The 24,915-nt window shown below is 50.9% G+C and overlaps 6 protein-coding genes across 6 annotated transcripts; 4 read left to right on the top strand and 2 right to left on the bottom strand.

The window, feature by feature from the left end:
- Positions 1 to 8,225: 8,225 nt before the first annotated feature.
- VDAG_02965 (amidohydrolase family protein) lies at positions 8,226 to 11,458 on the bottom strand (the record flags this gene model as incomplete). Its single annotated transcript, XM_009653618.1, has 4 exons — positions 8,226 to 8,236; positions 8,372 to 8,465; positions 8,555 to 10,177; positions 10,235 to 11,458. The coding sequence occupies 4 exons, from the start codon at positions 11,456 to 11,458 to the stop codon at positions 8,226 to 8,228; spliced, it is 2,952 nt and encodes a 983-aa protein (XP_009651913.1).
- Positions 11,459 to 12,813: 1,355 nt separating this feature from the next.
- On the top strand, positions 12,814 to 15,232 carry VDAG_02966 (TBC1 domain family member 12; the record flags this gene model as incomplete). Its single annotated transcript, XM_009653619.1, has 2 exons — positions 12,814 to 14,667; positions 14,729 to 15,232. 2 exons carry the CDS (start codon positions 12,814 to 12,816, stop codon positions 15,230 to 15,232), a joined length of 2,358 nt encoding a protein of 785 aa, XP_009651914.1.
- Positions 15,233 to 15,768: 536 nt separating this feature from the next.
- Positions 15,769 to 18,573, bottom strand: VDAG_02967 (eukaryotic translation initiation factor 3 subunit B; the record flags this gene model as incomplete). Its single annotated transcript, XM_009653620.1, has 5 exons — positions 18,508 to 18,573; positions 18,430 to 18,443; positions 17,864 to 18,376; positions 16,261 to 17,803; positions 15,769 to 16,191 (listed from the first exon to the last, which is right to left on the bottom strand). Exons 3-5 carry the CDS (start codon positions 18,133 to 18,135, stop codon positions 15,769 to 15,771), a joined length of 2,238 nt encoding a protein of 745 aa, XP_009651915.1. The 5' UTR covers positions 18,136 to 18,376; positions 18,430 to 18,443; positions 18,508 to 18,573.
- Positions 18,574 to 18,910: 337 nt separating this feature from the next.
- VDAG_02968 (T-complex protein 1 subunit beta) lies at positions 18,911 to 20,701 on the top strand (the record flags this gene model as incomplete). Its single annotated transcript, XM_009653621.1, has 4 exons — positions 18,911 to 18,913; positions 18,976 to 19,130; positions 19,211 to 20,585; positions 20,642 to 20,701. The coding sequence occupies 4 exons, from the start codon at positions 18,911 to 18,913 to the stop codon at positions 20,699 to 20,701; spliced, it is 1,593 nt and encodes a 530-aa protein (XP_009651916.1).
- A 1,049-nt stretch (positions 20,702 to 21,750) lies between these two features.
- On the top strand, positions 21,751 to 23,244 carry VDAG_02969 (uncharacterized protein; the record flags this gene model as incomplete). The annotated part of the gene is made up of 3 exons (XM_009653622.1): positions 21,751 to 22,869; positions 22,936 to 23,197; positions 23,237 to 23,244. The coding sequence occupies 3 exons, from the start codon at positions 21,751 to 21,753 to the stop codon at positions 23,242 to 23,244; spliced, it is 1,389 nt and encodes a 462-aa protein (XP_009651917.1).
- Positions 23,245 to 23,754: 510 nt separating this feature from the next.
- Positions 23,755 to 24,673, top strand: VDAG_02970 (uncharacterized protein; the record flags this gene model as incomplete). Its single annotated transcript, XM_009653623.1, has 1 exon — positions 23,755 to 24,673. The coding sequence occupies exon 1, from the start codon at positions 24,005 to 24,007 to the stop codon at positions 24,671 to 24,673; it is 669 nt and encodes a 222-aa protein (XP_009651918.1). The 5' UTR covers positions 23,755 to 24,004.
- Between the last annotated feature and the right edge of the window lie 242 nt (positions 24,674 to 24,915).

Genomic DNA, 24,915 nt, shown 5'->3' on the forward strand with positions numbered 1-24,915 from the left:
AATAAGGGATCTTAGTTCAAGTTCCCCGGAAATGCGAACCTCTAATTAGCTCCTCATCTCGTCAGCAAACGGATGCCGGCACGGATTCAGGCCTGGCCCGTCGAGTCAGTCCACTGTACATGTAGCGCCCCTGATTACACATCAACCGCGCGGGCGACAAACTGTTGGTGGTATTCGCCTGGGGCTTCCAGCGGTCACCTGATGCTAGGTGGCCTGTGCCCTGGCACCTCCCTCCTATAGCTTAGTTCTAGGCACCCTCCTACCCTAGAGAATAGCTTCCTAATATAATACCTTTTTCCTCTATAGACCTCTAATAGGTTATACGCCCTTTTACGTACTATATAGTATCGTTAATATTACGATTTTTATATTATTATTAATAGCTTTATTTCCTCTATTTAATAATATTATTATTATCTATTTTAAGTAAGATTTACTCCTTTACGATAAACGTTATTCTTATTAAGCTATTTAACGATATTAAGCTATAATAGCTCGTCCTTAGCTCTTTACCTATATCGACTACTTAATTAACGAATCGAACCTCTATTTTTAATAATTTAACGTTATTAATCTACTTAAACGAGATTATTATTTTTAATTTCTTTACTTAATAATCCTACCTCTTATTAACCCTAACGCCTTAGAGGTATAATATAAGAAGAGGGTAATAGTAATAAGTACTCTTTCTATTATTATTAATCCTACCCTCCTCGATTACTTTAAGGGCGGAGATTAGGATATAAGAGATTAAGACCTTTATAAGCTATAGGATATAATCTATCGAATAATTCCTAAAGTCTTATTAGATATTATTATAGATCTTATCTATAAATTCTATAAGATTAAAACTAAAGATTTTCTAATCTTTTATATCTATTTAGCTTATACTTAAACCCTCTAATACTATCTTATAGAGATCTATAATATTAATTTATTTATATTTATTTATATATTCTTTAATAATATTTATAATTAATATTTTATATTATTCGAGAAATATATTATAATAAAGGTTTATAATTAATATAATATTATAGTTAATATTATTTATAAAGCTAATAATTAAGAATCTATTTTTAATTCTATAGTTATTATATAAAATATTAATAATTAAAGCTAGAAAAAAGGTAATTCTATATTTATTATTATTTCTATTATTAATAAAAAGTATTTTATTTACTTTTATTATTTTAAGGAAAATAAGGAATTATTTAATTATATCCCCTTTATTTATTTCCTTTTTAAAAAGAATATATTATCGAAGTAGTTTAGTAAGTTCCGTAATAAAGCTATTAAGGCCGCTAAGGTTTATTATTATAATACCTCTTATTAAAGTTCTTCTAATAATATTAATAAGTAAATTATTATTACTTCCTTTAATATTATTTATTAAGATTCTATTATTTATTTAGTAATATTTTATTATACTTCTTTAATAGCTACGATTTATAATTAAGATATAATTATCCTTAATTTAAATAATAATATTAATATATTTAATAACCTTACTTAATTCTTAATATATATTAAGAATACTTTACTTCTTAAGATTAATATAGCTAATAGTTAAGCTATTAAGCCCTTTAATATTAGGAGTATATTCTTCTAAGTCTAGGACTTTATAGATCCTATTAAAGCTATCGATTAGATTATTTATAATATTAGATATTTCCCTAGAAGCCTTATAAACTTATTATTACTAGGCCTTCTTAGTCGTTTAGGGATTAAATATAATTTCCGTACTAAGTCTATAGTATATACTATTAACGCTATTTAATTAATAAGAATTACTTAAGAATAGGGTATTATAATAATATCGACTCTTACTTTTATTAACCTTCTTATTAAGATTATTTATAATATAATTATTATTATAATAAAGTCTAAGAAAGTAACTCCTTTCTATATTATATATAAACGCCTTCTTTATATTAGAAAATAACGTATTATCGATATTTATATAAAAATTAATATCCTCTTCGATTATTAAGAAATATATAACTTTAATTATAAGGCTTATCGCTTAGCTAAGAGTATTAAGGTCGTAAATCGCTCTATTACCTATCTATCTTTAGCCCTTAGCTATAAAGTCTTTATAGATCTTATTAATTATAAGCCCTTAAATCTTAAGGATAGTTTTTATTATACTTTCTATATTATTAATCGCTATAATAGCTTTTATTAGATCTACTTTATAAAGATTAAGATTAAATAGGAGACCTATTTTTATATTAAAAGGTTTATTTATTATTTTAAAGCCTCTATTAGCTTATTTATCGTCTTTATTATTTATAATAAAAATAGCGAATTCGATAACGTGCATGATAAGCAAGTGGGCCAAACAAGCAAGTGGGCCACCTGACCACGACCATGCGACGACAGCAGCATCCCGGTGAACCCTAACGCCTTAAATCAATTGAAACTACTTGAAATCCTCTTCTTCAGAAGCCCTCGTCTCCAGCTGACAAGTCCGCGCATTATGTCCAGGCTCGCCGCAGACACCGCAGCGCCGTTTCTTCGTCCCGTCCCTTGGTTGGCGACTGCTTCTCTGACGCGTTTCCTCATTTATCTGGACCTGAACCTCGATATTGGTTTGTATCTCCTGTCCCTCACCTAGAGTTAGACTCCCTCCTTGCCTGAGACGTGTTTTCTTAGCTCTCCGACGCTTGCTGAGTGTCGCGTTCTCGTCTCGAAGGATCTGGTTCTCCGACTTCAATAGGGCGAGTTGATGCATGATTCCACGCGTCCCCTTGGTAAAGTGGTCTATAGCGTTAAGAATCGACGTCGGAGAGCTTCCTTGGTGTCGGGCGATTCGACCTTTAATAAACTCTGACTGACAGCTAGCTTCAATCGGGTTGTGAGGCGTTTGGGAGACCCAAGGTTCTGATGTATCGGGGACCCCCTCGACGGGCGTCGGTGTCCGTAGCTTCACATCCAGCTTTGAAACCACAATTTCGGGGCTCATTGGGACAAGCCCAGCACCTCTGAACCCCCCCTTGATATTCCTTTCCGTCATAGCTTCTTTGAAAGCTGCGAAAAACGCGGGAAAGAAGTCCTCCTTCGTGATGTGGCTTGTACCTGCCCTCATCTTCTTCTCAATTTGCCGACCGTAGGCCTGCTTTAGCGGGCCAAAACAGCCAACATCAAGAGGTTGAAGTAGGTGAGATGAATGGGGAGGCATGCATAGCGTAATGATGTTGTTTTCCTTGCAGTAGAGCTCGAACTCAACGGAATGGTGACTTTGGTGCCCATCTAGGATAAGGAGGCGATATCCGGCCGACCGACGGGGCTTGGTATGCTTGTCAAAATGCTGAATCCATTCTAGACCTTTCTCATTTGTTGTCCAGCCTTTGTCTGTCGTAGCGATTACCCAGTCGTGAGGTAGAGGGCTGTCTTCGTACCAGCTTGAGAGGTGATTTTTGCCCGCCATAATGATGAACGGCGGGACACACCACCCGTCTGCGCCAACGCCTTGGATCACTGTCACCCATTCCCGACCTCCTGGTTGGACCATTTTCGTATTAGAACGTCTTTCGGCGTTCGTAACGACCATTCCGGACCCGATAACGCCCATCATAAACCCAGTCTCATCGAAGTTATAGATATCAGGCTCCGCGATACCGTATTTGGCGATTGTGTTCTTTACGAGCGCGAACCAATCGCGAATTGCCTCGGGATCTTCGCATTGGGCTCTCTGATAGTCATATCTGCGAAAGAAACGCGTCTTAAGCTCTGGTTGTCGCCTGACGAAGTTTGAGGCCCAGCGCTTCCCGACACTCGGCGCGTCGCGGTCGGCTAGCAGTCGATTAGCCATATCTTCAACCTCACAAAGCCGGGGAGGAAATGCTCGGGAATTTAGCTCAAGTATGTATTGAACAATCGTTAACTCCTCGAGCTCCGTCAAATTTCGATTGAGGGGGATCCTGTCCCGTTGCGAAGTAATACCGCGTAGTCGACGCGTCAAGGTCATTCGGGGAACACCAAAGATATTTGTCGCAGCGCGTATACTGAGATCTGGGTCATTTTGAATAGCCTGAAGAGCAAGCTGTAATTGACGTTCTTGTGAGGGCGGAGATCTCGTTTTGGTGGAAGATTAATGGATACGTAAGAAGGTCGCGTATTAGTCGTCAGGTGGCCCACTCGCTCGTTGAGCCCACTTGCTTATCATGCACGTTAAAAATATTATAATATCTTTTAAGTATATTTACGTTAATATAGTAAAATAAAGCCCTTCTTAAATATTATAGGTAATATATATATTAATAAAACTTATTAATAATTAATATTTCCTTAAAATTATAAATTAATTTTAATATCTAGATAGCTCTTTTAATAACTTTAATAGAAGGCTTAGCGATAATAATATTATTAATATATATTAATAGGATAACTCTAATATACTTATTATATAAGAGATATAGGTTCCCTATAATATAAATATAGCTTAGTTTATTTAGCTTCTTAAATAGGAATTAAAACTATTAAAGGGGAGCTTTATAAAGCCTATAGAGGGTATTATTAAGGTAATAAACCTTACTAATACTATCCTTATATCTATAAGGCTATTAGATAAATATATAAATACTAATAGGAGTAAGGGCTATAAGAAATACGCTATCGAAATTAATAATAATAAGTTAAAGGTCTAAGTAAATAATAAAAGTAAAGAATAAATAGACTAAAACCGAGTAAGTAATTATAGCGTAGAGGTCCTATATAGCTTACTAGCCTAATTAACGATTATTATAGATTATCTACTTAGTATAAAATCGTTAAAGGGAAGTCTTTATATTAAGAACTTATATTCCTAGGAGGACCTTAATATTAATAAAGGGGTCTACTAAGGTCTAGGTCTTATACTTAAATAAGTTAGTAATTTATTTATTAAAAGCCGGTTTCTAGAGATATTAATTAAGGCCCTTCTTTATAGTATTAATAGTCTTTAGAATATCGATATCTAATATTATAGAATAAGCCTAGGCTATAGAATAGGCTAAAAGAGGCTTAATCGGAGTATTAAGAATATTAATATTTATATAAATAGCTTATCCTATAAGGAGTAGAATCCTAATATTTAAGGATAAATCGTTAATATAGGTTTTAGTATATTAACTTATAATATAAGGAGTATTATATATAGATCTATAAAGAGGCGGAAGTATTATAATATAAGGAAGCGATAATATATATTCTATTAAAGGGTCTAGAGACTCCCTATATAATAAGGCTACCTCTATAGGAAGTACTTCGTTAGCCTTAATAGAGTTAATAGAAGAGGAGCTTATCTCTAAATTAATAATAGAGTCGTAAATCTAAGTCTCTAAGGGACGAGGCTAAATCTAGGTCTCTAGGGGATAAGGTTAAATCGATAGAGGGACTAATTCGTAATTAGGAGGAGGAGTATATTCTTATTAATATATAATTTAGGAGGCTCCGAGTTAATAGTTTCCTTAGCCTTAGGGTACTTAATAATAAGCTATTTAGTAGCTTTATAAAAGGGGATATTAACGAATTTAGAGATATTATAATCTATAAAGATAGTATTATACTTATATCTATCGATATTCTTAAGGAGATTAAAGGTAGCTTTATATTAACCCTTAAAGAAATATATATCTTAATAGCGGATAATACTATTACGCTTAGGAATATAGATATTAAAGATATAATTATAAGGATTATTAAATCCTATAAAGAAGCCCTTTTAAGCTTACGCTTCTATCTTATTAATATATAAAGGGCGGAGAATACTTTTCTTATATATATAGGTAATATAGCTATATATATATAAATATTAAATATAGAGTATCTATTATTCCTTAAGAAGGCTAAGGAAGCTAGTAAAATACTTTTAAGGAGCTTTATTATAAAGGTTTAACGATATAAATAATAAATTAATAATTTCTATTATAACGTGCATGATAAGCAAGTGGGCCAAACAAGCAAGTGGGCCACCTGACGACGAAAACGCGACCTTCTTACGTTAACCATTAATTCTTCCACCAACAACGATGTCTCCGCCCTCACAAGAACGTCAATTACAGCTTGCTCTTCAGGCTATTCAAAATGACCCAGATCTCAGTATACGCGCTGCGACAAATATCTTTGGTGTTCCCCGAATGACCTTGACGCGTCGACTACGCGGTATTACTTCGCAACGCGACAGGATCCCCCTCAATCGAAATTTGACGGAGCTCGAGGAGTTAACGATTGTTCAATACATACTTGAGCTAAATTCCCGAGCATTTCCTCCCCGGCTTTGTGAGGTTGAAGATATGGCTAATCGACTGCTAGCCGACCGCGACGCGCCGAGTGTCGGGAAGCGCTGGGCCTCAAACTTCGTCAGGCGACAACCAGAGCTTAAGACGCGTTTCTTTCGCAGATATGACTATCAGAGAGCCCAATGCGAAGATCCCGAGGCAATTCGCGATTGGTTCGCGCTCGTAAAGAACACAATCGCCAAATACGGTATCGCGGAGCCTGATATCTATAACTTCGATGAGACTGGGTTTATGATGGGCGTTATCGGGTCCGGAATGGTCGTTACGAACGCCGAAAGACGTTCTAATACGAAAATGGTCCAACCAGGAGGTCGGGAATGGGTGACAGTGATCCAAGGCGTTGGCGCAGACGGGTGGTGTGTCCCGCCGTTCATCATTATGGCGGGCAAAAATCACCTCTCAAGCTGGTACGAAGACAGCCCTCTACCTCACGACTGGGTAATCGCTACGACAGACAAAGGCTGGACAACAAATGAGAAAGGTCTAGAATGGATTCAGCATTTTGACAAGCATACCAAGCCCCGTCGGTCGGCCGGATATCGCCTCCTTATCCTAGATGGGCACCAAAGTCACCATTCCGTTGAGTTCGAGCTCTACTGCAAGGAAAACAACATCATTACGCTATGCATGCCTCCCCATTCATCTCACCTACTTCAACCTCTTGATGTTGGCTGTTTTGGCCCGCTAAAGCAGGCCTACGGTCGGCAAATTGAGAAGAAGATGAGGGCAGGTACAAGCCACATCACGAAGGAGGACTTCTTTCCCGCGTTTTTCGCAGCTTTCAAAGAAGCTATGACGGAAAGGAATATCAAGGGGGGGTTCAGAGGTGCTGGGCTTGTCCCAATGAGCCCCGAAATTGTGGTTTCAAAGCTGGATGTGAAGCTACGGACACCGACGCCCGTCGAGGGGGTCCCCGATACATCAGAACCTTGGGTCTCCCAAACGCCTCACAACCCGATTGAAGCTAGCTGTCAGTCAGAGTTTATTAAAGGTCGAATCGCCCGACACCAAGGAAGCTCTCCGACGTCGATTCTTAACGCTATAGACCACTTTACCAAGGGGACGCGTGGAATCATGCATCAACTCGCCCTATTGAAGTCGGAGAACCAGATCCTTCGAGACGAGAACGCGACACTCAGCAAGCGTCGGAGAGCTAAGAAAACACGTCTCAGGCAAGGAGGGAGTCTAACTCTAGGTGAGGGACAGGAGATACAAACCAATATCGAGGTTCAGGTCCAGATAAATGAGGAAACGCGTCAGAGAAGCAGTCGCCAACCAAGGGACGGGACGAAGAAACGGCGCTGCGGTGTCTGCGGCGAGCCTGGACATAATGCGCGGACTTGTCAGCTGGAGACGAGGGCTTCTGAAGAAGAGGATTTCAAGTAGTTTCAATTGATTTAAGGCGTTAGGGTTCACCGGGATGCTGCTGTCGTCGCATGGTCGTGGTCAGGTGGCCCACTTGCTTGTTTGGCCCACTTGCTTATCATGCACGTTATTCTTATAAATATTATTCTAAACTAGATTAAAGATATTATAATAGCCTTTAAAGTATAAATTCTAAAGCCTTTTATCTTATTAATAGATAATTAGAATATTCTAATAATTACCCTTAACCTTCTTAACGCTATACGTACTCGCTATATCGATATTTAATATAAATAAGTTTAAGAATATATTATTATAAGCGATTTTAAGCTTTATTATATATTTTCCGCTAAAATACTTATTAATAGACTTATAAAAGGCCTTAGCTTCGAGAAATATATAGAATTTACTCGCTAATTACGCTTTATTAACGTAAATTAAATTAGCTATTATTATTATATTAATCCTAAGCTTTTAATTAACTAGGAGATTATATTTTTAGAGTACTAGGATTAGGAAAGAGGCCTATTATAAAGTACCTACGGGGACTCTTATAGACCTAATAGCTAATACGCCTTAGATAGTACCTATAAGGGGGTATTAGTAGTATTCGCCTAGGGCTTCCAGCAATCACCTGATGCCAGGTAGCCTGTGCCCTGGCACCTCCCTCCCATAGCTTAGTTCCAGGCACCCTCCTGCCCTAGAGAATAGCTTCCCAATACAACACCTTTTTCCTCCATAGACCTCCAACACAAACAAGTCGACGTCTCTGAAAGGACCGGGATTCTTCATCATGCTGCCATCGTCTTCGTAAACCTAATGTATTAAGCTTAGGTCTCTTTTTGCTTCCTACCATGTCATGTCATCAATGTAGTCTCCTTCTTTCCATTTCCAACCGCACGCACACGGCTGCCAATGTCCAACGGGCTGCCCTCGAACACCACGAAATGCCTATCGTCTTGCGCCTGTTCCTTGACGCCTAGCAGCTTGTACACGTTTGACGACACGAGGTCAAGGGCCTGCTTCTGCGAAAGGCGCCCACCGCCGTTGTGGTAGGCGATGCCCGCAAGCAGCGCCAGGTCGCGAATGAGCCAGTCCTCCTCCAGCCCGATGGCCGTCGTGACACCCGCATCGATGAGCGCATCTATCGCTGTCCCATTCGTCAGGGGCGCGCCCGTGAGCGCACGTCGCTGATCCCACGACGCGGCGTACGACTGGAATGGCGCCAGGACCACGCCAACGTCGGCCGCTGCGAGCTCAGAGGCCACAAGGTGCGCCTCTGCTCCGCCCAGGATGACGACGCGGAGTTTTGTCGAGGGCGACTCCGACGCGGCAATGACGGCCTCGACATCGGCCTTGAGCCGCAGCACGGCAGAAATCGTGTCCGCGCTGTGCACTGTCAACACCAGAGGCAGTTCGCCTTCCACCACCCTCTTCAGGAAAGCCTCCTCCGAGTGCGGGTCGGAGATTGTGTCGTTGTTCGAGACTGCTTCCAGCAGGTCCTTGCGTAGTGCGCCTACGGCAGTTGAGATGGAGGGCGTGTTGCCCTGCTTGACGTCAACAGTGAGGGTGTAATGCACAGCAGCATCCTCCGACCAAACGGCACCCTTCTCGAGCGCGTGCTGTGCGTCCGCGACGAATCCCACACTGGTGCCCCGGTGCGTCAGTCCCCCAGAGAACGTTGGCGCAGAGACGGCCCGCGTGATGCCGTATTGATGCGCCACGTGCAGCTTCTTCGTGTCCAGTGCCAACCCGTCGACCCCACGGCTGAACTCGGTGCTCTCACCGTTGGCCGTATTACTCTCGGCGTCTATGGCGTTCAGCCCGATCTGCGACCCGAACGCCGTGAATGAGTGCGTGAGGTGGCCGTCCTCGAGGGCGACGAACTTGTGCGACGCCCCTTGGCGAGCAGCGGTGATCTCCACGCTACACTCACCTGTACAGGTGATTTCGCCGTCAGACACGACAACGTTGACGGCTCCGTCCAAGGACGTCCGACCCTTGCCTTCCGAGAGCAGAATCTTGGTGACACCAGTAAAGACAATGTTTCTGTGATGCGAGATGCCGCCGCTCACAGCGACGCTCGAGTTCGGCGCGGCGATCGGTCCCTTCAGAGGCTTGTCAAGCTCGACAGGGTTCTCAAACTGCGCGAAGCCGTCGATCCAGACCTGCGCAGGCGCGGCTCCGACGCTGAGCGGATCACTGTCCCAGACGACAATGTCAGCGTCGAATCCCGGCTTGATCTTTCCCAGCCGTTCTCCCAGACCAAGAAGCTCTGCCGACGCTGTCGTGACGCCAGCGAGCGCGGCATGGTAGGGGAGACCGTATCGGTATGCCTTCGCGGCCTCAAAGAGGACGTGCTGAGCGTTGATGACGGGGTTGTCGCTGACGTAAACTGGAGTGAGACCGTTATCCCACAGAATCTTGCCAGCATGTTCTGATCCCACGTAGGCTTCAGCCTTGTAATACATGTTGTCGGCGAAGAGAGCGGAAGCGGGCGGGCGACCTCCCCACGCCCGCTTGAGAATCTTGTCGAATGATTAGCAAAAAAGGACTAGAACCCCAGAACAGGGGCTTTGCATTACCTCAGGCACCAAGTAGGTCTGGTGGGCATGATGAAATGCCCGCAGCGGAAACTTGAACTCGTTGGTGTGGTCGATGAAGGCCTCGAGGTCAGGAATCGTGTAGCAATGCGTGTTGACGTGAATCTGCCCCCGAAGGACAGCGCCTAAGCTCTCCCAGTGCAGATTCTGCGGCAGGTAATCGTCTAGGCTGCCAACGCCATACTTTTCGGCCTGGTCGCACCAGTCGTCCTGCTTCCGCACGAGGGCTGCAGCCTGTTCGAATGCGTGACGGAACTCCCAGCTCTCGCCGAGGCGCGAGAAGGGCCCGCGTCCAACCTTGCCGTACACGCGCTTGGCATTCTCACCGCAGGCCATCTTCATATAGCGCCAGTTCCGGTCAGGGTCGGCAAGCATGTCGGCTGCAGAGATCTCCTTGCGACCATCCTTTTCGCCAATCGCATGCTTGAAAACGAAGGCCTCGCCGCCAATGTTGTTGCCGGAGCCGGGCAGAACCAGCGAGGTGGTGACACCGCCAGATTTGATGACCTGCCACTGGGGATCGAGCGGGTTGAGGCCGTCGATGGAACGGACATAGGGGGTGATGTCCGAGGAGAGCTCGTTCGTGTCCTCGGTGCCGGCTAGGTCGGGCAGCGAGCTGACGCCAACGTGCGAGTGCATATCAATGATGCCGGCCGTCAGCTGGCGACCCTTGGCATCGTAGATCTGCGTGTCGTCAGGGAGAGACTTGAGACTGATGTGAGCGTTGACCTTTTGAATCAGTCCGAACTGCACAAACACATCGCCACTGATCCACGAATAGCCTTTGCCCGCGCGGGCATCCTCGAGCGAGGTGCCTCTCACAGGCTCACCGACCCAGATTGTCGCATTCTGGATGAGAGTGGGCTTGTGGCCGTCAACATGGCGTGCATTCTTGGTACGCCCCATGCCAATCGGGTCCTGAGGCTTTCGTCGAAGCTTGGTGCACGTTTGAAGATCCTCTTGAAGACGATCAGCGGCGAGGTGAGAATGCCGCCAGGAAGGCAGGACTGTCAGTTGGTTCCACTGAGCGTAGACGAGGAAGACGAGACAGGCCAAGCCGGAGATGGCCAGGAGCTTCATGCCGCGACGGTGACGGATCCGGAGCTGTCGACATTGTGTTCGACTGGCAGGCAGAGCTCCAACAGGTGGGGCCAGGGAGCTGTATTCGTATGGCGGAGGGGTCGCCTTGGTGTATGAGGAAGTCATGGCCGCTGTCTTCCAGTCCCGGTGTTGTAGAGGGAGGAAAGATCCTTTGTAGAGGGAGGAAAGATCCTTTATAGAGGGAGGAAAGAAAGGATCAAGAGACGGCCAGGTCTTGGGTTGTGGTACTCATCATCGAATCGTGGGTGATGTCTGCCGTCGGAGCCGGGAACTCAATCACGCGGGGAGCTGTTGCACTTGCGTCATGAGGATGGGTTGTCACGATGGCTCGCTGCACGGGTCCTGCGGCACCGGCGTGAAGCTTATCAGGGCGAGAACGCACCGTGTTTGGTCCCGGACTGGTCAATCGAGTGGTGTTTTCCTGCTGCTGCCTGGATTGCCATTGTCTACCTTTAGGGCTCTCGGAGTCTGCCTATCATCGGTCAAGATATTGACGGGACTGAAGCAAGGGAATCAACACACCAAAAAAAGAACTCTTCTCATACTATTTTAGACCAACAGCATCACCCATTCGGATGCAGAATAACAAGGTGCAGCATGTCCCCGGGATCAATCGCGAGTCAGTGTGATTGGTGTCGGGCTTCATGCACCACCGGAAATGACAACAAGACACACTGTCAAGACTGGGACCCCTCTTGCTGCATGTGATGCACTTCCCCTTCAGGGCAGCAGGCCCCTCGCTTGACAGGCACCCTCCAGCCATTGACAGGCTGTGGAGGCACACTTCTCAGCAGCGGAGGCACCCACCAACAGTGGGCAGACCAACCATGGAGCTCCAGGGCACACGTCTTATCCCTGTCCGGCGTCGATGCCCACTGGGCAACCCCCCGCCCTCAGCCAGCACGGCTCCGCTGAATCAGGGGTAAGCAAGAGTCGAGACCATCCAAAAGTCAGAGCCTCCGATCGGCCGCGTCTGCTGAGGCGGCCAGGCCTCCTGCCCGTGGACTGGTCAATCGAGGGACAAGTAAGGTCGCTCTCGCAAGGCCTCAGCCGTCATCCAGTGAGAGACGTCAACAGCAGCCCTGCGCCACACGTCAATCTCCTCCCCTCCTTGATCAAGAGTAGCAGGCTGGCAGCAGCGCCAGCTGTCACCGTTAATTCCAATTCAAGCAAAAACATCAATCATATCTCCTTACGCCCCCACGACTAGTCGATAATGGAGGTAAGAGACCTCGCCGAATCCTGAACACTCCGACCAAACGACCTAGCAAGAAACAACCGTTGCTGCCGATTCCGCACCTGACAAGACAAAACCATCACCACAATCACATCACCAGACCCGCCGTCGCTTGCCTACCGCCTTGCCGCGCTCTTCTCCCACCTGTCGTGTCACGATCTACCCGCCCGCATATCCATCCATCCCCATTGCCGCCATGCAGACAGATTGAGCGGCGACTTCCATGTACCACGAAGAAGCAGCCGGGCCCATGGGCCGCCCGGCTTCCGCCAGTGCCGCCCTGGGGTCGCCTCCAGACATGACGGCCCTGGGCTCGTCCAAATCCTCCTCCTTCCAGTCCATGTCCCTCCACTCCGACGATAACAGCGTACTCGACGACGTGAGCCACTTTGAAGACATTGGCCTCGAGGACGACACGACCCTCGCTACCAAGACCTTTGCCAAACACCTGCGCGACCCTCACGCCCGCCCTTCTGTTGGCACCCGGCCATCCAACCCCTACGGCCGTTCCTACTCCACCGAGCGATATCCTCCTCATCCCGGGTATGCGGCCGCCGCTGCGACCTCTGCGGCAGAGCATGCAGCCACGACACCGCAGTCGAGCACCAGTCTCACGAGCCTCACAAGCCCCATATCCCCTCCCGCGACGCGAGACCTCGCAGCAGGCGCCAAGGGACGAAGGAAACCCGAGATCGGCCCCGTCCCCCGTACACGGCCGGCCCTGTCCACGCTGCAGACAGACCCGCGAACCTTCAACACCCGAAGCACCAGCCTCAATGCTCGGTCCGCCGACGGCCACAGGGGCATGCCCCATCCAAGAGGCCTCCTCAGTCGATCCGCCACGTCTCTCTCGTTCCCCAACCGCCGCCATCGCAGCCCGAGCCCCAACATGTCCCTTGTGCCGCGAGATCCGAACACGCTCATGCGTCCACGGCGCGGCAGCTGGCAGTCGGACCGCGACAGGAAGTCGGTCCTTGAACTGGAAAACGAATGCGACGAAGACGACGACGACAACATCCCCGACGGCCTTCTCCTCGATAACGTCCCCATCTCACCCCGTCCACAGGCCGAGCGCGCCTTCAGCCGACCCTCCTCTCGCGCGCCCTCCAGCGATAGGGCGCCCAAAGAGCGCGTGCGCAGCCTGGGCAACGGCACACCCGCCATAGCCATGGCCCAAGGCTCCCTCAAATCACCGACCTGGAAGACGGATGCCGATGCTGCCGCACGTTCCACATCCCCAGCCGCCGAACCAGACGACGCCGATATACCCGAGCCACTCAAGGCCCGCGCCAAGAGCTGGAGCGCCGTACATTCGGGGCTCAGCGCCGAAGCCAAGGCCTTGACGGAGAAGCTCGAGGAGCATGCCGACGACAGCGGCGACATTGACAGCTTCTCCTACGTCCGAGGCCGCAAGGAACAGCGACACAAATCGGCGCTGCCAGATCTCCCTTCGCTGCGCCAATCTAACATGATGATCGACGCCATGCCCATGTCGAAGGAGAAGGAAGCTGTTCTCGGGCGTACGCGACCCTCGTGGCTGCCACCGAAGGATCCAAACGAGGACAAGAAGCACTGGAAAGAATACGAGAAGATGATGGCACGAAGTGCGGAATCCGAGCGTCGACGGGAAGCAGAGAAGATGACGAAATCCAACGACCGTGACGTCACGGCCAATGGCTTGATGCGTATATGGGAAGACAGCATCATACCGCGGTGGTCAGATGCCATCAGGGAGCGGCGAACCCGCGAGCTGTGGTGGCGAGGCGTGGCCTCTCGAAGTCGAGGCGTAGTGTGGTCTCGCGCCATTGGCAATGAGCTCGGCTTGACGCCCAACTCGTTCAAGGCGGCGCTCGGCCGAGCGCATGATGTCGACAGTCGCGTCAAGGCAGGCAAGGGCGACGCAGAAGACATCAGGAAGGAGGCCTGGCTTTCCAAGATCAGAGAGGATGTCAACGAGAATACGTGGCGAGATCTGCGTATCTTTCAGGTCGGCGGGCCTCTACACCAGAGCCTGGTCGATCTCCTCTCGGCATACGCCATGTATCGCAGCGACATCGGCTACGTTGCGGGCTGCAACGTGAGTAATCTGCCCCCCTCCATGACCCCCCCCCCCCCGCTCCAGTGACTGACATGAGCAGACTGTCGGGGCCCTTCTCTTGCTTAATCTGCCGAACCCATCGTCGGCATTCATTGCTCTCGCCAATGTTCTCAACCGCCCGCTCTCACTCGGCTTCTATGCATCGGACCCAGGCGCCAAGGCATCAGCCTACAACCTGGTCCTGCAGACGCTCCAGGTTAAATCTCCTGGACTACATGAACACCTGACCCGCAACATACCCGATGCCGACCCGGAAGTGTATCTCAACACCATCTTCACTGGACTCGGCACGTCGCACCTTGCTATGGACGAGTGCGCACGCCTGTGGGACGTGTATGTGTTTGAAGGTGATGCCCTCCTCGTCCGTGCCGCGACAGCCATGCTGCTGCGTCAGGAGATGGCGCTATTGGGCACGCGCGACGGCGACGAGGTCCGCAAGCTCGTTGAGAGCGGACCGACGAAGAATGGCAAAGTTGCGCTGGCCGGCGGATCTGGTGATGAGGAAGGCTGGATGCGCTGGCTCAGGGAGGCCGGCAAGGCATAAAACCCCGTCTTGAGCGACAAGGCTCCGCAAGGGCCTACGTGACCTACGGCCGACTTGATGATCTTTCTTTCTGGACAAAAAGAACGGAGGAGGGGAGGAGGATTAATTATTGTGATGCTACCTGGGAATATCACTGGCGCCAATTTACACAAAGGGGACGTGGTTGCTGTATATATGAGATGATAATGTATAGAGCAGAGGTTGGAAATCTCGTCGACAAGAATCAAGGAGGAAACGGTGGGTTCCGGCCACTCAAATGATCACCGACAGCTTTACGTTCACGTTTCATTGTCACCGCCACATAGCGTGTACCCAGATTTCTTTGTGAGAAGCGATGCCATGCGAGGCTTCTGATGCTCGTACAAAAAAATGACATTGCAATGTATCAGTCCATTATCCGCCTTGGCTGATCCTTCCGCCCGTCCTTGTCGTCGTTTGCCCCGAATCGAACGCGTCATACCGAGAAGCCAACCGAAATTTTTGCCCACGCCGCTAGGCCACACCACACCAAACCCCTTCATCCTCGTATGCTTCCTCTACTGCAGAATCTCCTCCGTCTCCTCGATGACCTCCTCCACAATCTCCTCGATGATCTGCTCTTCGGCGTCGGGGTTGGTGACCTTGGAAGCAAGCAGCTCGGCGATGGGATCCTCGGGCAGACCGAGGTAGGCGCGCTCCTCGACAAGCTCCTCCTCGATCGACTCGCGCCACGCGAGCCACTCGTCGAGCTGGCGGCGGCGGGCCTCGACGACCTCGCGGTCCGCAGACGCGCCACGGTCGGCGTCCTCCTGCTCGAACGTCTTGCTGTACTCGCGCAGGTTCTTGCGGATCTGCTTCTGTTCCTCCTTGGTGAGCAGCGTCGCGGGGCGCGGGCGCCAGAGGAACTGCTTGAACTTCTCCACGTGCTCCTCACGCAGCTGCTCGCCCTTGAAGTCGTAAATGTGGTAGCCATTCTCCATCTACTAGGTGTTAGTCTTCCGTCTCTGGAGAAGGGGGGATATTGATGCATAGTGCGCAAGAATACTCACGCTGTGCTTCCACGAGGACGACCAGGTGGCGACGAAGCGACCAGAGGGGTCCCACTCAACGTCAGTCACGCCGTAGTGGTCGGCGGTGTTCATGAGCTGAAGGTTGGCAGTCAGGTCCTTGTCTGACTCGGGCTTCTCGCCCTCAAAGTCGAGGTCGTAGAAGTCGAGGTCGGAGCTCTGCGTGTTGTGAACGGTAGCCACGACAACGAAGCGGCCGCGGGGTGACCAGTAGATAGAGTTGCTGTTCTTCTTGTCGAGGGTGCGCAGGTGCTTGAAGTTGCCAGGCGTGGGGCCCTTGTTCTTCTCCGGGCAGAAGAAGGCGACCGACGTCTTAGGCGCGACGGCCGTGGGGCCGGCGGGCTCGGTGGTCGTGATGATGACGAAACGGTCACCCTTGGGCTCCCAGGCAAAGTTGACGACGGTGTCCTTGATCGTGTCGACGACCTCGACGGGAACGCCCTTCTCCTTGACGCGGAAAATTTCGAGCGACGTGGCCTGTGACTTCTTCGACTTGGAATGCCTGTCGACCTTGACGCAAAGGAAGGAGGCGTCCGACTGCCAGTGAAGCTTGACATCGCTGACGCTGAAGAGGTTCAATGTCCTCACAATCTCCTTGGAGGGAATGCTCATGAGACCGACCTTGGCGGGGTTGCTGCCAATCTCGGGAGTCCAGTAGCAGAAGAGCTGCTCATAGTTCTTGACACCCTCGCGGTGAACGGTGGCGGGCGCCCAGTCAAAGTCCATGACACCGTCAATCTTGATCGTCGTCTTGTCGAGCAGACCCATGCGAGGGAGCTCGTAAACAGAAATGGAGGAACCCTGGGTCAAACGGGCGACGTACTTGTCGTCGGCTGACCACTTGAACGCAGGCCAGGGAGACTTGCGCTGCTTAGCGACGCCATCATCGCCCTCGGCACCGGGGACGTCAAGGCTCGCGAAGGATCGGAGGGGCTTGGACGTCTCAATGTCCCAAATAACGTAGTTCTTGCCGTCATCGTCGACAGAGAGCGCGGGGTGGCCGTCCTCGGGAATAGAGATAGGGCGAGCGGACCAAGTGACGATGTACTTCTCGTTGGGAGAGAAAGCGATGAGGTTGACAAAGGGGTGCGCGAACCGCCTTTGCCTGGACCAGGAAGCGCCGCCCCAGAGCTGAACACCTTGTGCGTGGACCGAAGTCAAATATGTGCCGAGGGGTGACCACTGAACGAAGCTCTCGGTCCAGTGCTGACGATCGACCACGGTCTCGGCAGGCTCCTTCTCGTTGTTCCAGCAGACGCCAACGGACTCTCCACGGTACATGACGAACTGGTCGCGGCCACGGCCACTGGGGTCCTTGAGCCACCATCGGAGGTGCTCCTTCTCCTGGAACTCCTCAATCTGAGGAGGGGTATAATCCTCGTCAACGCGACCCTCGCGGCCGTAACGGTCAATGTCGGTCAGCTTGTTGACACGCAGGGTGTGCTTCTTGTCGAGGGCAACCATGTCGAGGCCCCTGACGGCAGCGGCGGCCTCGCCGGCGGAAGAGTACTCGACAAAGGCGAATCTGTGAGACGTGTGAGCAAAATGGCGAGATGTGAGACACATGTCGTTGGGATGCGCCTACCTCAGAGACAGGCCATCCTCACCCATGGGCATGAAGATGAGGTCCTCTCGCGTCTTGCCGACCTGGTTCAGTTTCTTCAGCAAAAACTTGACCAGCTTGGGCTTCTGCTCCTCGGTGACGGCGGGGAGGCCATCAATGACGACAAACGTGTCGTAGCCATGCTCGAGTTGCACCTCGTACTTCTCGCGCAGGTCGGAAATATCGATCTCCTCCTCATCGTACTCGTCTTCGTCGAGGTCTGCCTCGCGAAGGTGCTCGTAGGACGGCGCCATGATTGCGGTTGCGAGTCGGGTAATGCGTTCCTGGGAACTTTGTTTGTCGTCGTCAATCTGGTTTTGGCGTGATGGGTATGTGTGCGTTGGAAGCGGTGTCGACCAAAGGATTATGGTCTATTGCTGGTGTTGCCCCGCAAATGCAGTGTGGGATGATCGATCGGTGGTGGGCGCGCAAATGCGAAGGGAAAGGCGCTCTTCCTTGGTTGTATTGTGGCAAGACGATCTGGCGGTAAAGTGCCTGATGTCAGTGAGCAGTCGAAAAGCCTTGAGTCGAGGGCTATCCTTGCGCACCTTGAGATCTGCTGCTGAGGGGATTCGCGAGAGGTCCGAGACGTCTGTCTTTTTTTCGGCTGGCAATTTTTCGGGCACCAGGCAAGCAGCCAAATGTGTGGGCTCCAGGGGCAGTTGCGCTGAGAGGCGTGGGAAGGACCCCGCTCGGCCCCGCGCTGGTCACATGACGCACAGCTCAGCCACTGCCCACGTCTGTCAGCCACGCGAACACGTCCCAGGCTCCTGCCAGAAGTGCCCAAAGACGGTGAGCTCAGGTAAGCTCCCACTCACCCCCAAGCCCCACCAACGAGGGGACAGGGCAGGCTGAACCAAAAATTTCCAGAAGCTCCTGGATCACCACATCGGGGTAAGGTACCAGGCATATCGACGACCCCCTTCTGCCCATTTCTGCCCACACACACGATACGGCGAGAAGAAACCAGCGGCACGTCCCCCTGTCATACCGAGTCGAATCGCACGCATTCTGCGACATTTTCACATTATGGTACGTTTTCCGTTGAGGCCTGTCCCCCTTGTCCACGGCCCTGCTAACCGTGCCTTCTGCAGTCGTCCTTCAGCCCGACTCAGATCTTCGCAGATGGCACGACCGAGGAGAAGGGCGAGAACGCTCGCCTCTCTGCCTTTGTCGGCGCCATCGCCGTCGGCGACCTGGTGAAGAGTACGCTCGGCCCCAAGGGCATGGACAAGATCCTGCAATCTGGGTATGTCTGCCTACCCCTCCTACATCGTTGCAGCTGCCCCTATCGATATCGGTGGACACTTCGGCTGACAAACAGCCCAGCTCTACCGGTGAAATCATGGTTACAAACGACGGCGCGACTATCCTCAAGTCCATTGCTCTCGATAACGCTGCCGCGAAGGTGCTTGTCAACATTTCCAAGGTGCAGGACGACGAAGTCGGTGACGGCACTACATCCGTGGCCGTCCTCGCCGCCGAGCTGCTGCGCGAGGCCGAGATCCTCGTCAACAAGAAGATCCACCCCCAGACCATCATTGAGGGATACAGATTAGCAAGCCAAGCTGCCCTGAAGGCGCTGGAGAACGCTGCCGTCGACCGCAGCAACAACCCCGAGGCTTTCCGCAAGGATCTGGTTGCCATCGCCAGGACCACGTTGAGTTCTAAAGTCCTCGCCCAGGACCGCGATCAGTTTGCCGAACTCGCTTGCGATGCTGTTCTGCGCCTGAAACAGTCATCGGACCTTAGCCACATCCAGATCATCAAGAAGGCCGGCGGCAAGCTCAGCGATTCGTACCTTGACGAAGGCTTCATCCTCGACAAGAAGATTGGTGTCAACCAGCCCAAGCGCCTCGAGAATGCCAAGATTCTCGTTGCCAACACGTCCATGGACACGGACAAGGTGAAGATCTTTGGCGCTCGCGTCAAGGTCGGTTCGACGAGCAAGCTGGCCGAGCTCGAGAAGGCGGAGAAGGACAAAATGAAGGCCAAGGTGGAGAAGATCAAGGCACATGGCGTCAACTGTTTCATCAACAGGCAACTGATCTACAACTGGCCTGAGCAACTCTTCACAGACGCCGGCATCATGTCGATTGAGCATGCCGACTTTGATGGTATCGAGAGGCTGGCGTTGGTCACTGGCGGCGAGATTACTTCCACTTTTGACCACCCCGAGCAGGTTCAGCTGGGTCACTGCGACCTGATCGAGGAGGTCATCATCGGCGAGGACACTCTGGTCAAGTTCTCTGGCGTCGGCGCGGGCGAAGCCTGCACCATTGTTCTGCGCGGTGCGACCGACCAGCTGCTGGACGAGGCGGAGCGCAGCCTGCACGATGCCCTAGCCGTGCTATCACAAACAGTCAAGGAGCCCAGGACAACGCTAGGCGGCGGATGTGCCGAGATGGTCATGGCCAAGGCTGTTGAAGGCGCCGCCACCCGTGTCGAGGGCAAGAAGCAGATGGCTGTGTCCAGTTTCGCCACGGCGCTCAGGCAACTGCCGACCATTCTTGCCGATAACGCGGGTCTGGACTCGGGTGAGCTTGTGGCACGTCTTCGAAAGGCCATTTACGACGGCATGACGACCTATGGCCTTGACCTGATGTCGCCTGGGGGTGGTGTTGCTGATATGCGGGATCTCGGCGTCGTGGAGAGCTACAAGCTGAAGAAGGCGGTGGTGTCCTCCGCAAGTGAGGCGGCAGAGGTGAGCCTCATCTAATTCACACCATATATTGTGCTTTTTAGCTAACAGATTCACAGCTTCTCCTCCGTGTCGATGACATTATTCGCGCAGCGCCGAGGAGGCGGGAGCGCGCTTAGAAGAGTAATGCGGTACCAGCGAATGGCGCCGCCTGAAGGGTTCACGAGTTTGATGATTGAGCGATGGAATCCTTGTACAGACGATTAGAGGTCGCGCGCAAGTGAGGTAGATCCCGACAGCATGGTAGACAAAACGAACCCTGACAGACATGAAAGTTGGTGCGTGCAAGTTTAATAGGGATGGCTCGCCTCCAAGCCTTGACTTGTATCTTAGGGGCACATGCGGCCGAGGTCCGGGGATACGACTGATGACTACCCCTCGCCAGGCTTGCCCATTAGAGGCCGGCGTTAGTGAGTTGTTGCACTCGGAACTGTGATGAGACTGCCGTGTATCTTGCGAAAGCACGTAATGTGGCATCGTGTCAAGCTCGGAGTGAATCTCGCCCTAGAAACATGTTTTGCTTACCCCAGGGCCCGGATTGAGGCCAGCTGCACGGCGTATCGCGATTCGGCGGCCCCCCGGGCTGACAGTTTGCGTTACACGACAGACTGACCTGATAGACGGAGTCTTGTAACAACAGATTTACTCGAGGAGGAGAAATAGGGGCATTTGGTGGACACACGTACTAGTTCAATCCTACCCACCAAATACGTATGATCATCGTCATTCCTTTCGTATTACCCAAGTATATGGCTAGGCAGCCACCCAACCACCGCAACTTGCGTCCGAATCTTATTTTTTGCTCGACTTGCCTGTAACTTTGAGTTGTTGTGTTGTGTCGCGCTTGGGCTACACAATGCTGTCATTTGACTGAAGGCATCTTACGTTGAGTGCTCTGCGATCTGTCTCATGCGATAATGATGGTAGGTTCGCAAGTCCGCGCCAGCTTGGCTCTCTCGTTAGTCTTCTGCATACTGACCATATGCCACTACCGTCTTAAGCATGGTCAATATTGATGCTTTATAGTCTCTTTCTCTTTGGCGTTGCCTGCCTCTCACTGCGTTATAATTCGAGCGCTGCATTTGGTATGACTGACATGAACTGAGATGCAAGCGAACTGGTCCCAAAGCTGACCATACACCCAGAGAGACCCATCCACTTTGCGATTATGACCTTTCTATTGTCTGGAGAAGCCATTGCAGCAGCAGGGAGGTTCAAAGAGATCAACAAGACCCATCTGGGTACAGACAATCCTGACACCACGTATCCCATTGCCAAGCCGACGTGGCAGGCCCCCATCGACTCGACGTGTGACAGTGTCCGCACCCCTTCTTTCTGTGGCACTTGTTTAGCTGTCGGCGGCATCGTTGTGCGCGTTTTGGTCACCTGGCGTGTCATTCGTACCGTGCACTGCACGAGTACTAGCTACGAGACTCTACTCCCGTTATTCACAACAGTCTACGCCACCAGGCTGCTGAAGCTGATTCAATTGGGCAAAGCCGTCAGCGAGAGAAGCGGCGGTTGGAGAGCCAAACTGGCCTGCGCCCAATATATCATATTCGCGCTGATCTGGGCACACGCTTCACAGGTCACCATCAGGTTGACCTCGTCTTCAGCAGGGGCTATATGCCCAACTGGATCCCTTTGCTGGGAGCCTCACACGCCCCTCGCCCAGTGCGTCACCGTGCTCATTGATGCCATGCTCATTACTCGGGTGGCTGAGAGCAGACGAGACATCTCCAACGCATGGCTCCTCACTGCGCGCACTTTGTTAACCTCGGCCGGGGTGCTCAGCTTCCTGGCCATGTTCTCGTTCTATCGTCCTCGAAACATCCGATGGGCGTTGATGCTTGACTATGTGGCTGTGCGCGACCTTCTCGTCAATGGTTCGATTACTTATGTCACTCTTCTTACCGGCATCTGTCTGCTCTCATATATGCACCCGAGCACACTTGCACTCGCCATGACTGCTGTCGTCGTTTACACGCATCATCTGGCTCGTACATTGGCGAGCAGACCACCGATCAACCAGTCTCTGATGACTTTCGCAGTCATCAACGCTGTCCTCACCCCGGGCATACTCCTGAGGCTCCATCCTCGGGCCGCTGCCGACACGGGACTGCCTGCCAGCAATGTCCGCCTAGTTCGCTTCCTCGCTAGGTCCTACGTTGTCCTCGCGGGTATCCTCTTTGGGGCCTCCCTCGTGTGGTCTTCAGACATAGTGCTGGGCGGCGCCATCCCCATACAGGATCTCATTAGTGCAGGCAATGCCTGCTCCAACCACTGGGTAGCTTAGGCGAACCGCAGCATATCTCTCGTGGAAGCGGTTGAAGAATATCGTCGGCGTTATTAGGTGCCGCCGCCGCCCAACCTTGACAAGTGGTACGAATATGCGACGATGCAAGGCTCGGTTGTCATTGATGACTTTGGCCAGATCAGCATCGATTTAAAGCCTTTTTGGGGGCGTTCGCCGGCTGACCTTCGCCAGCATACGAGGCACATGCTGTACACGCTCAGCATGGCAGGTATCAAGATCCGAAATGGCACGGTTAACATTATGCCGGGCGTGCCCGGCTCCCATCCCTTTGAGACCGAATTCAGTCTCAGTACAAAAAGTACGTATAGAAGGACCTAGTTAATATAGCAGAAATCAGCTATATAGCCAATGAAATCTCAAGAACAGCCCACAATACATTCACAAATAAGCCATAGTACTATGGGCACCTAATAACATCAGGTATGCTAGGGTGTATAGTGAAGAATCTAGTGGGTTATGCAAGACTGATTCAAGACTATAGGTACTGAGGAAGACTTCGAGTCATAACGGCGCTAAACCTATTATGAAGGCGGTGGCCCGGCTCATGGTCGGCTTTTTGTACTGAGACTGAATTCGGTCTTAAAGGGATGCCTGGATGATGTCAGCCATGCGCGAGATGATTGAGCCGTTTGCACAACGCCTTCCAGACTTGGACTTTGTCATGAACCTCAACGACGAGCCAAGAGTGGCCGTTCCGTATGAAGTCACGAATAGGCTCCAGGCAGATTCGCGATTGGCTCGATCAGAACTTGCGGGGAGGGAAAAACTACGTCCCTTTGATGCCTCCCAAGGGCCCACGTGGCCCGAGGTCAAGCTGCGAGACAACATGGATCCATCACCCTACTTCACAAATTAGTTGCGCAACCAGATCTATTACAGCTTTGTAGCGCCTGCATGCGCATCGACATCAGCCGCAAGGAACTGGCGTTGGTGGGGTCGCCGAGATGTTTGTTCCGCCTGTGTTGCACCGCATACAGCATCCATATTCGAAAGCGACTCGCGCGTCGTTGTTGACTGGACAAACGCGACAGATTTGTGCCATCAACCGGATCTCGCCTACCTACATGGATTCCTCTAGTCGCCAGCTGCAGTAATGCCGACGAAAATGGCGTTTCCTGTGTTCAGTCAGACAAAGGCCGAGGGGTTCGCTGACATCTTGTTGCCTTCGCCTTGGAACTTCAACGATAAGACCGCATATGCCGACGACCAAGGGATTTTGTGGGAACAGAAGGAGAACACCATGTTTTGGCGCGGATCAGCGTCTGACGGCTACGCAGCACGCGGGTCCTGGCAGACTTCATTTCGCGCCCGGCTCGTCCATGCGGCGCCTCATCTCCCCCTGTCGACGGCAAACAAACCAAGGCATGACCATGAGCTTCCAAGGGTCGACATTGGTTTTGTGGACGAGTTCCAAAAATGCCACCAAGACGACTGCCGCTCCGAGGAGACAGCATTCTGGGGGTCTGGCGCCGAAAAGCCACCCCTGGAACGAGTTCCGTTCGAGCAGCACTGGCAATATCGACACCTGATGGACCTCGACGGCGCGGACTACAGTGGTCGCTTCGTGCCATTCCTACGGAGTCGGAGTCTTGTCTACCGTACGGGGCTGTTCCGGACGTGGTTCGGGGAGCGGGTATACGCGTGGCGACACTATGTACCGGTGGACGTGCGCCTGCATGAGCTCTGGGATCTTTTGGGTTTCTTTGGCGGGGACAAGAAAGGAGCGGGGCTGGGGGAGAACATCGCCATGGAGGGCAGGGCGTGGGCGGCTTAGGCGTTGCGCAAGCAGGACATACAAGTGTACATGTTCCGGCTGTTGCTGGAATGGGCACGGTTGGTTGATGGCCAGAGGGACAGCCTTAGATATGTTGCATGAGACGCTTGAGTTTCCGTGAATGAGGCGAGGCAGTCCGATGCGCATCAAAGGGGGAAAGAGCAGCCGCCTTCGCCATTCTCCCGCGGCGGGGTAGATCCTCGATCGACAATCCTCTAGCCTACCTTTACTGTGCCCGGTTT

The sequence above is a fragment of the Verticillium dahliae genome, genomic scaffold (assembly GCF_000150675.1).
Source record: "Verticillium dahliae VdLs.17 supercont1.4 genomic scaffold, whole genome shotgun sequence".
NCBI classification, from domain to species: domain Eukaryota; kingdom Fungi; phylum Ascomycota; class Sordariomycetes; order Glomerellales; family Plectosphaerellaceae; genus Verticillium; species Verticillium dahliae.